Raw genomic sequence first — 11,690 nt, forward strand, 5'->3', positions numbered from 1 at the left:
GGTTCCGCCGCCAAGGTAAAGCTTCACCCGGACTCCTACGGGAGCCGGGTTCCGCCGCCAAGGTAAAGCTTCACCCGGACTCCTACGGGAGCCGGGTTCCGCCGCCAGGTAAAGCTTCACCCGGACTCCTACGGGAGCCGGGTTCCGCCGCCAAGGTAAAGCTTCACCCGGACTCCTACGGGAGCCGGGTTCCGCCGTCAGGTAAAGCTTCACCCGGACTCCTACGGGAGCCGGGTTCCGCCGCCAGGTAAAGCTTCACCCGGACTCCTACGGGAGCCGGGTTCTGCCGCCAAGGTAAAGCTTCACCCGGACTCCTACGGGAGCCGGGTTCCGCCGCCAAGGTAAAGCTTCACCCGGACTCCTACGGGAGCCGGGTTCCGCCGCCAGGTAAAGCTTCACCCGGACTCCTACGGGAGCCGGGTTCCGCCGCCAAGGTAAAGCTTCACCCGGACTCCTACGGGAGCGGGTTCCGCCGCCAGGTAAAGCTTCACCCGACTCCTACGGAACCGGGTTCCGCCGCCAGGTAAAGCTTCACCCGGACTCCTACGGGAGCCGGGTTCCGCCCCCAAGAAAGACTTCGCCCGGGCTCCTAAGAAAGCCGGGCTCCATCCGCCACTTCGCCAGCAAGGGTTAAAAACGATGGCGAGGCTCGGCCACATGACGAGATCGATGGAAGGGAAGAGCCCTTTCCCACGGCGACCTCTAAGCCAAACAGTCCAAACAACGAGAAAGGGTCAACGAACGACAATATTAGTGCTACGCGCGGACAAGGTAACACAAAATGCCTTTTTCTCATTTCCGATATATGTGCTACAGGGCCAGGACGGCCAGAAAAAGAGGGACAAAACGACAAGAAAAGAAAAGGGGGGCAGCTACAAAAGGGGGTGACTACTAAAGAACTCTAAGGAGGTCCTGCTCCCTCTAACATAGGTGATCACCTCCATCCCCCGACCAGGACTGCCTCAGGGTCTCCACCATTTCCTCTAGTTCTTCCTTCTTTTGCAGCATATCCTGGAGCGCCTGACGAAGTCGCCGACTCTCAGCCTCCGCTTCCCGATGCCACTTCCGCAAAACTTCGGACTCCGCTTCTGCATCCGCGACGGCCTTCTGCTCAAGTCCCAGTTGAATTTTTACTTGTTGAAGCTCAGCCGTCTTCTCCCCAAGTGAGACAGAGATCCCTCGACGGTGCCTCTCAAGGCTCGAAGCTCTTCGGTGTCTTGGGCGTTCGTAAGCTGCGCCCTGGTAACCAGCTGCTTCTGAAGACGAACGACCTCGTCCGCCGCCTGCCGAAATCTCCTCTTATGCTCTTCCACTTGCCGGCGCCAGCTAGCCCGCTGCACGTCGTGGCTCATTTCGGCGTCTTGAAGCTGCTTCTGGAGGTCGGAGACCCTCTGCGACCATTTTTGGGCATCGTCAGCCCGCACTAGGGTCCGGGATGAGTTTCCTTCCAGCTGGCCAATCCTCCTCTGCGCAGCTGAAAGCTCCATCTTAAGGGCGCTGATCCTGGCTTCTTGAGCCCAAGTTCGGTCACTGGCGCTCTTCTTACATTCCTCAAGCTCTTTTGTGAAGCTCGCCTTCCTCCGACTGTAGTCCATGATCGCCTTCACTTGAATACTCCTGAAGTGGGCGACCTCGGCAGCGGCCTCGGAGTAGCATTTTTTCGCCTGACGGAGCTCGCCTTCCGACTTCTTCAGCTTCCTTGTCAAGTGGAGGACCTCCTTTTTCAACCGTCGGATAGTGGACTTCAGCGGGACCCCCAGGGGCAAGGGGAGTGCTTCAGCGAGACACTGCCATCGGAAGAGGCAAGCGTCAAAGACCGATTCGTTACAAGAAGAAGGGCCGGAAAGAAGGAGCAGAGGGAGGAAAAAATCATCCACAAAAAGAAATTCGGCTTTATTAATTGATCTTGAAGACAAATGAAAAGGAAGCATGACAACAAAAGAAAGATACAAGGTCGGAGGTCTCAGACCTCGGGAGCGGGGGGTGGAGAGTTCGGCGCGGGGGGTGCAACTGCTGTGGCGGCGGGCGAAGGGCCGGCCTCGTCGTCGGACTCCTCCAAGAATTCGAGGCCAAGATCGGGATATCTGCTGGCCACCTTCTCCCGGCAAAGCTCAAACCCTTTGGTAAATGCCTCCAGGCCGAACTGGACGTTCAGCTCCCTCATCTCCGCGGAGGCCTTGAACTCCTCCACCGCAAGGGTCCTGGCCTCCGAGACCAGAACCGGAGTTTGCTCGGCCAGATGGGCGACCTCGGCCTCCGCCTTCCTCACCGACTCCTCCAGGCTCCGTCTCTCCGCCTCCCGGGCTTGTCTCTCCTCCTCCCGGGCTTGTCTTTCCTCTTCCCGTCCTGTCTCTCTCTCTCCAGGGCCTCCCGGAGGGCGGCCATCTCGGACCGTCTTCGCTTGAAGATGGGCAGCCTCGTCCCGGCAGCGCTCCTCCGCTCGGAGAAGGTCCCTTCTCGCGCGGCCCGACGCCTCGACGTAGGCGAAGAGCTGGTGCCCGATCTGCAAGGACGGATAGAGAATTACAACAAAGACCGAACAACCATGCAAATAAACATCCGCTTACCTCAAGAAAGGATCCCAGAGTATCCCAGGCCCGCTGCTCGGGATCGGCATGGTCGATCCTCTCCACGACATCGGGCAGAATGCAGCCGTCGAGCAGCCGCCTGATCAGAGCCTTGTCGTTGAAGGGGTTCTCCGATCCCCCCTCGGAGCAGACGGACTCGTCTGCGGCAGTTCGGTGGCCGCTCGCCCTGCGGGCCACCGATTTCCTTCTCTTCCCACGGCGGGCGCCTCCGCGGGGCGGACCTCCGGAATGGGGACCTCGGTCGGGAGCTCCTTGAGGGAGCCCGGGGGACCACTGGTTCGGCATCCGAAGGAATGTCGATGGCCGGGGTCGCCTGGACGGGCGCGACCAAGCTCGTCTCTCCCACCTTGGCCCTCTTCGCTGAGCCGGAGGTCGTCGCGCCCTTCCTCTTCTGGGCTCTCATGGACTTGGCGAGCATCCGCGTGGCTTCGGCGTCCATTGCTAAAGAAAAAGGAGGGGGGGAGAGAAGAAGAAGAAAAAGAAGCAACATCGATCAGTTCGGAGTCAAAAAAAAAAAAAAAAAAAAAAAAAAAAGAGAGAGAAGAGAAAGAAGAGAAGAAAAGGAAGAGGAGAGAAAAAATAAACAAAAAGAAGGCGAGAAAAGATAAATACTTGCTGGATCCTGGGGGCTCAGGCCGATGTTGAAAAGAAGCTGCTCCCTCAGAAGGTTAGGAAGGGAAGGAGCGGGGTAACTCAGAAGCTTCTGGGTGGCCTGGAGGTCGTCCTCTCCCAGGCTGGAAGCCCGACGGACGGAATCCCTCAGAGCCCCCCAACGGGGCAGACCTAGTTCTAAGGTCGGGCAGTAGACAAAGAGGAATTTCCCCTTCCAGTTGTGAATCGAAGAAGGGGCGCCCTTCAGCAACCCCTTCTTACCGAACTGGGGGGAGAAGTACCACCAGTCCTTCGCTGAAGGATGGCGTTTGAAGGTGTAGAAATGTCTGAATAAGGAGAGGGATGGCTGGACCTCGGCTATATGGCAGAGAGAGAGAAATCCTATCAAAAACCTAAAGGAATTCGGGGCAACAGAAGCAAGTGAAATATCTAAAAAGCGAAAGAAGGCGGCGACGAAGTTTGGGAGCGGAAGCCGAAGCCCGGCACGAAAGGCCTCCTGGTACAGGCAAAAGCGGCCGGGAGGGGGAGCGCTGGCCTTATCAGAGGGGCCAGGAAGCTCCAGGTCGTACTCCGCAGGGACCCCGTATCGAGCCCTTATCAGGAGAAGTTCGTCCGGAGTCGACGAACACAAATGGCGCCCGGCGCGAAAACCGGGCGAGGCCCTGCCCCGAGCGCGGGTTCATCCGCAGAAACGGGGGCCTGGGGGTTCGAAGCAGAAGAACTCCCAGAACTTACGGGGACAGAAGATTCAGAAGACATTTTTTCTCGGGGGAAAATCTAAAGGGCCCTAGAAAGGCAAATCGAGAGGGGAACGAAACGCCAAAGGTCAACCCGGAGGAAGACACGAAGAGAATGAAAAGACGAAAGATCCCTAGGCGGTGAAAAGAAGGTGGGCACTAACCTATCTTGCTCTGAGGACCCGGGGGGCGAGAGACGGAAGGCGCCTACGGCTCGAAAGGGCGTTCGCGAGAGCAGACTCTCGGGGAGATGACAGACGCCAGCGAAAATAAAAAATGGAGTAGGATGCCTGAAGGGGGGAGGACGGGTTTAAATAGACCCTGGGATCCGGCGCCATAATGATCTCGAATCCCCCAGGCCAGTCCGCGCTCGACACGTGTCCCACTCCCCGCGACGGACGACTAAAGGCGGCTGGCGGTTGGCAGGGCCATAATTACGCCGTACCTAGGCCAGTGTACCTGCGGGATTCTCGAAGCGCCCCTCGTATCGCCCCAACTCGAAAAGACCCCGGCACGCGCTCATTTAATGCCAAAATATCTGGAGGCGGCAGTGCGCAGGATTCGAAGGGACGGTTTCAGCTATGTCTCTCTCCCTCTCTGTACTTCCTTCGTTTGAAATTCAAACTCGGAAGTAGGGGGACTGGTGTTGGGTATAAAATACCCACGGCTGAAACCCTCAGCAGAACCGACATCAGAATGGTTCCGCCCGGACTCCTACGGGAGCCGGGCTCCACCACCGACATCAGAATGGTTCCGCCCGGACTCCTACGGGAGCCGGGCTCCACCACCGACATCAGAATGGTTCCGCCCGGACTCCTACGGGAGCCGGGCTCCACCACCGACATCAGAATGGTTCCGCCCGGACTCCTACGGGAGCTGGGCTCCACCACCGACATCAGAATGGTTCCGCCCGGACTCCTACGGTAGCCGGGCTCCGCCACCGACATCAGAATGGTTCCGCCCGGACTCCTACGGGAGCCGGGCTCCACCGCCGACATCTGAATGGTTCGCCCGGACTCCTACGGGAGCCGGGCTCCACTCACGATCCTGCTCCACTTTTTATGGCGGACTCCGCACAGTTTCATCATTCCCTGACAGGCCACAGCAGCCATCGCCGCCCTGCTCCACCTCTCGTAGCAGATTCTGTACAGCTCCACTACCAGGCCGCAGTAACGGCCACGAATCTGCTCCACCCCCTGCGACGGATTCCATGCGATTCTCCCAGCTGCTGGCAAGTCACGACAACGGATGCTGCCCACCCAGCGTAACAGATTCCACGTGGCAAGCCACGATGATGCCCACGCGTCTACCCCACTATCTTTTGCAATCAATTCCCCTGACTGTGGGCGGCCCACTACCAGACGGTTACAAACGTCGCCATCGGCCCGTTGCCTCCCCCGCCTATAAAAGGGGACCCAGATACGTTATTCTCTAAGCTCTTTTGTCTTATCTCAAAACTCTGCTAAATTCTCCGTTCGAGCACTCCCATTCTTGTTGAGGCAGAGAACTGACTTGAGCGTCGGAGGGTCTTGCCGGAGCAACCCACATCCGGTTTAGACTTCCCTTGCAGGTCCCGGCGGCGACCGCGGCTTCCTCAACTCCAGCTTCCCCGGCGCAGGCGGATTTTTGCACCAACAATGCCTTATTCCAAGTACAAATGTAATACCTTACCCAAAACAAAGTACACATGGAATACATTAAGCATCAAAACAGAACCAAAGAGATGAAACATTACAAATGAATGATGATGCATAAATAAGAGATTTTCCACCCTACTTTCTTCGAGGTTCAATTAACAGAGTTCTTTTCCTAATTAATATAAAAAAATTTATTTATCTAAATAATTTAATTTTTAACTTATTTATCAGAATGATACAAAATCGGTAAAACATCATTTTGAATGGCATTTTATCATGGCCACATCACCCCCTATTTTTCACGTAGACCACATAAAAAAAAATTTTAAAAAAAATATCAAAAATATGATGTTTTTAAAAACGTCATTCCAAATGGCGTTTTTAAAAATACCATATTTTTAGCGTTTTCTCTCCCAAAAAAAGAAAAAAAAATGATAAAAAATAAAAATAAAAAAATTTAAATTTATAAAAAAATAAAAATTTTAATTTTGATAAAAATAAAAATTATCATTTAAAATTAGTATCTTCATTTCAAATTATCTTTTTAAAAAAAATATCTGAAAAAAATTGGTGTAAAAAAAATTAAAAATACCATTAAAAATTTTAAGAAATAAAAATTATAATTCTAAAATTTAAGAAAATAAAAATTTTAATTTTAATTCAAATAAAAATCATCATTTCAAATTACAATCTCCTTTTCAAATTAATTTTTTTTTAAAAATATCATAAAGGAAGAAAAAAATAGAAAAAAATAAAAATTATAATTTGAATGAATTTTAAAAAATAAAAATTTTAATTTTAATTCAAATAAAAAAATAATTTTAAATTATTTTATACATTTAAAATTTATTTTTTTAAAAAAAATATCTCAAAAAAATCTTAAAAAATTAAAAAAATAAAAAATACCATTAAAAAAAGAGAAAAAAATGAGAGCCAAATAAAAATTATAATTTTAAATTTAAAAAAATAAAAATTTTAATTTTAATTCAAATAAAAACCATCATTTCAAATTACTTTCTCTATTTCAAATTAATTTTTTTAAAAAATATATATCTAAAAAAATAAAAAATAAAAAAAGTGACATAAAAGAGAAAAATATTTAAAAATAGAGAAAAAATAAAAATTATAATTTTTAATTTAAAAAAATAAAATTTTTAATTTTAATTAAAATAAAAAATATCATTTCAAATTATTTTTTTCATTTCGAATTATTTTTTAAAAAATATTTCAAACAAAGAAGTAAAAAATGAGGAAAAAATAAAATTCAAATGTTAACTCAAATAAAAATAAATAAATTCAAATTATTTTTTTTCATTTAAAATTAATTTTTTTAAAAAAATATCCCAAAAAATTTATGGGGGTTAAAAAAATAAAAAATATCAAAAAAATATCAAAAAAAATAAAAATTATAATTTTGAATTTAAAAAAATAAAAATTTTAATTCAAAATTTTTTCAATACCGCACCATAGTAGCTGTTTGTGTCTGTACCAGATCGAGATGTACCAATATGATTCAATTCATTTCATAATTAAATTATCTGATATATTATTATTATTTATATTATAATTTTTATAATTTTTTTAGCATAATCAAATGGCTTCTCGTCCGACCAGTTCAGAAGCATCTCTGTGCTCCGTGTGAGAACGTGCCTCATCCTGGACTGTCCCACAGCGCAACAATACCCATTCCATCATTGTTGATGGATCCGAGCACATATGTTTCTAGAAGCACCAAAAACTGAATCAAATATATCAATTCCAGACCAACTCAACATCAATAAAAGCTCGTATTTGAACACCCGAATAGATTATTCGTGCTCCTCATGAGAGTATGAGACCTGTTATACGTCAATTATGATAGCCCCATTGCCTGGTGATATCAATTCCATAATGACATCACCCAACATCCCGTATACCTCTTCTTGTTGGGGATGGCCATTGTCATCAGCTATAAACCTATGGCCAACTCCATTTATCTCAATCAGACTCCAACCCGGAGTAGTTTTCACTCCCCTATCCCTCATCGCCCGTCTTACCTTCACAACACCCTCCCACCTTCCCATTGAAGCATATACATTGGCGAGACCCACATACCTCCCACAATGGTGTGGCTCCAACTCGATCACATGCCTACCGACTCTCCCCCCTAGCTCAGCATGTCCATGCATCAGACAACCGTTGAGCAGAGCCCCCCATATGACCCCGTCGGGCTCCATTGGCATGCACTGGATCAAGCTTTCGGCCACAGCAGTCCTCCCGGCACGGCTTAAGAGATCGACGACACATCCGTAATGCTCGATCGTGGGAGACACACCATAAACCCTGCTCATGTCCTCAAAATAAGCCCATCCTTCATCTACCAAACCGCCATGATTGCAAGCAGTCAGCACCCCAACAAAGGTGATGGCATTTGGCACAACCTTACACCTCAACATCTCTGAGAAAGTCTCGATGGCTGAATGGCTCAGCCCATTGAGAGCCAGACCCATGACCATTGCACTCCAAGCCGTCACATCTTTGCGACCCATCTTGCAGAACACCTCCCTCGCACTCTCTATAAAGCCACATTTTGAATAGAAATCTAAGAGGGCAGTCCCTAGCTCGAGTCCATACTGTGTCTCTCTCCTATCAATGTAATCATGGATCCATCTACCCTCCTCCAAAGCGCCCAAACCAGCACACGCATTCAGAACACTGACGAGCAAAGAGTCGTTGAGCTTTACGCTCCCACCACCCTTCAATTCGCGAAACAATTCAATCGCCTCTTCCGGACGTTCATTCTGCACATAACCCGTTATCATTGCACTCCAGGAAACATCATTCCTTTCGGCCATCCGATCAAAGAATTCCCTCGCTCTATCCACCAGACCATGAGCACAATGCGCGCTAATAAGACTGGTCCAGCACACGATGTTTCTGTTAGAGCTTTCGTCGAACACCTGAGAAGCGAAGTCCAGGCCACCCAGATGCGAGTAACATCTGATTAGAGAGCTCGTCACAAAGACGTCGAGGTCGAACCCGAATTTGACAATCTGCCCGTGGATTTGGGACAGAGACGAGAGGCGAGGGCAAGCCTTGATGGCAAAGGGGAAGGTATGCATGTTGGGAGGGAGCCCTCGGCGTCTCATGTGGGAGTAGAAAAGGAGACCCTTCTCGGGGTAGGGGGTTCTGCAGTAACCCTTGATCACGGTGTTCCAGTTGAAGATGGTGGGCTCGGGGATCCGGTGGAAGACCAGGAGGGCAGAGTGGATGTCGGGGTTGGCGTGGAGGGCGTAGATGGCGAGGATTCGGCTGGTGACATAGGTATAGCGGACGAGGCCCAAGACGATAGCATGGGCGTGCAGTTGCTTCACTTCTTTTACTGTGGAGGATTTCTCGAGGAGGGAGAGAAAGGGGTAGGTGGTGATGGTGGGATTTGGTGGGGGATGAGATGATGGGCATGGAGAGAGAGGAAGATCGACGGAGAGAGCCGAGATGGCCCTCCTGGAGATGCCTCGCCTCATAGAGAGAGGCACACGCACGATGGATGACCTGCGCGAATCGAAATGAAGCTGAAGCTGAAAGATTTATCCCATGCGCACCATGGACATCACCAAAAACAGCCAGCCTGCCCCGCCCGACCCCGGCCCGACTTTAAATGGGCCTTTAGGCCTGACGAGATGGGCAAGGCCTTGATTAGCTTGAGGGCCAATTCAACCTGATGAATAAATAATTTCATACATATTTATTATATATTATTTATTATCTGTATGATATATATATATATATATATATATATATGAGTTCTGAGATTTAAGAACCTAGGGAATCCTATACCTCTGTGGGTCCTGTTTGGGTAATTATGTGCAATCCAATAGGATTCATAAAAACACACGCCGGACAAAAGGCTCATTTCACAAATTTGTCAAGAATGGAATGGGTCAGCTTGAATTCCATAAAGGGAAAAAAATAACCTCACTAGTTTTTTCTATCCTATACTGGAAGAGGTCTAGTTGATGTGAGGAGTCTTATATTCTACAATATTAGATATATCTGTGTATATAGTTTAGAAGATATATGTTGGATGGATCAGACTCGATTCTCACGGAAGCTTCAGCCCAATCCTATAGGCAGATCTAAGGATCTCTCTAGAAATTTATAGCCACATCCAATGAAATTTGGTAGAGAGAAGGTGCAAGGAATGGAAGGGAGAGAACCGGGGTACAAAAGAGGGATAACACAAGGATCGCGTGGTTCAATCCCCTTAGGATGAGGGAAAAAGGACCCTGATAGGTTGTCTTTTCAACCTGTAATGATCGAGCCCACTGATCCCATCTCTCCCACTCCCTCCTTTCCATCAGCCGCATTATCTTGACCCCAACAAATCTGGCATTTCCGGACATGCCTTAGCTGTTTTTTTTTCTTTCTTTTGGTAAGCAAACAAACCAGCTGCTTTATCATATAGAGAGGAGTGGAGTTTTTTTTCTAATTAATATAAAAAAATTTATTTATTTAAATAATTTGATTTTTAACTTATTTATCAGAGTGATGTAAAATTGGTAAAATGTCATTTGAATGGCGTTTTATCGTGACCACGTCATCCTCTATTTTTCATGTAGACTACATTAAAAAAAAAATGTAAAATGATATGGCATTTTTAAAAACACCATATTATTTGACATTTTTTTCTCCCAAAAAAAAAAGAAAAAAACGGTAAAAAATAGAAAAAAAAATTTAAATTTATAAAAAAATAAAAATTTTAATTTTGATAAAAATAAAAATTATCATTTAAAATTAGTATTTCCATTTCAAATTATCTTTTTAAAAAATATCTGAAAAAAATTGATGTAAAAAAAATTAAAAATACCATTAAAAAAATCGAAAAGAAATAGAAATTATAATTCTAAAATTATTTAAAAATTAATTTTTTTAAAAAAATATCAAAAAAGATCTTAAAAATAGCATTAAAAAATACCATAAAATTAATTTTTTTAAATTAATTTTTTTAAATATCATTAAAGAAGAAAAATGAGAAAAATTTGAGAAAAAATAAAATTATAATTTTGAATGAATTTTAAAAAGTAAAAATTCTAATTCTAATTCAAATAAAAAAGATAATTTTAAATTATTTTGTCCATTTAAAATTAATTTTTAAAAAAATATCTAAAAAAACTTAAAAATTTTAAAAAATAAAGAATACCATAAAAAAAAGAAAAAATAAGAAAGAAATGAAAAAAAAATAAAAATAAAAATTTTAAATTTTAAAAAATTAAAATTTTAATTTTAATTAAAATAAAAACCATCATTTCAAATTAGTTTCTCCATTTCAAATTAATTTAAAAAAATGTTCAAAAAAATAAAAAATTAAAAAATAAAAGTGCCATAAAGAAGTCAAAAATTTAAAAAAATAGGAACAAAATAAAAATTATAATTTTAAATTTAAAAAAATAAAATTTTTAATTTTAATTAAAATAAAAGACATCATTTCAAATTACTTTCTCCATTTCAAAATAATTTTTTTAAAAATATTCCAAACAAATAAAAAAATACCTCAAAAAAATTTCATAAAAAAAGAAAAAAGGTAAAAATGAGAAAAAAAATAAAAATTATAATTTTAAGTTATAAAAAAATTAAAATTTAAATTTAAATTCAAGAAAAATAAAAGAAAAAAATGCCATACGAAAAGTGAAAAAAATAAAAATTATGAAAAAAAATAAAAATTGTAAATTAAATTTTAAAAAAAATTAACTTTAATGAAAATAAAAAATGTCATTTCAAATTACTTTTTCCATTTCAAATTATTTTTTTAAAAAAATATCTGAAAAAGAAAAAAATTGGTGTAAAAAAAATAAAAAACACCATAAAAAAAAGAAAAAAGGGAAAAGAATTGAATTTAAAAAATTATAAATTGTAATTCTAATTTAAAAATAAAAATTATAATTTTAAAATTAAAAAATTAAAAATTATAATTATAATTCAAATAAAAAATAGTAAAAAAATAAAATTTATAATTATTACTTAAAAAATTTAACTTTAATTCAAATAAAAAATTATCATTTCAAATTACTATGTCCATTTTAAATTAATTTTATTTATTAAAAAATCATATAAAAATAAGTAAAGAAAAATTAAAAAAT

The 11,690-nt window shown here is 43.4% G+C and overlaps 1 protein-coding gene across 1 annotated transcript; it reads right to left on the minus strand.

Moving 5' to 3' along the window:
* Positions 1–7,095: 7,095 nt before the first annotated feature.
* LOC140859456 (pentatricopeptide repeat-containing protein At5g66520-like) lies at positions 7,096–9,141 on the minus strand. The gene has a single exon (XM_073261312.1). The coding sequence runs from the start codon at positions 9,075–9,077 to the stop codon at positions 7,416–7,418; it is 1,662 nt and encodes a 553-aa protein (XP_073117413.1). The 5' UTR covers positions 9,078–9,141; the 3' UTR covers positions 7,096–7,415.
* Between the last annotated feature and the right edge of the window lie 2,549 nt (positions 9,142–11,690).

This window comes from Elaeis guineensis, chromosome 7 (genome assembly GCF_000442705.2).
Source record: "Elaeis guineensis isolate ETL-2024a chromosome 7, EG11, whole genome shotgun sequence".
Classification (NCBI taxonomy): domain Eukaryota; kingdom Viridiplantae; phylum Streptophyta; class Magnoliopsida; order Arecales; family Arecaceae; genus Elaeis; species Elaeis guineensis.

Coding starts and splice junctions, on each gene's coding strand:
- LOC140859456 (XM_073261312.1), bottom strand. CDS start 9,077: ATGAGGCGAGGCATCTCCAGGAGGGCCATCTCGGCTCTCTCCGTCGAT.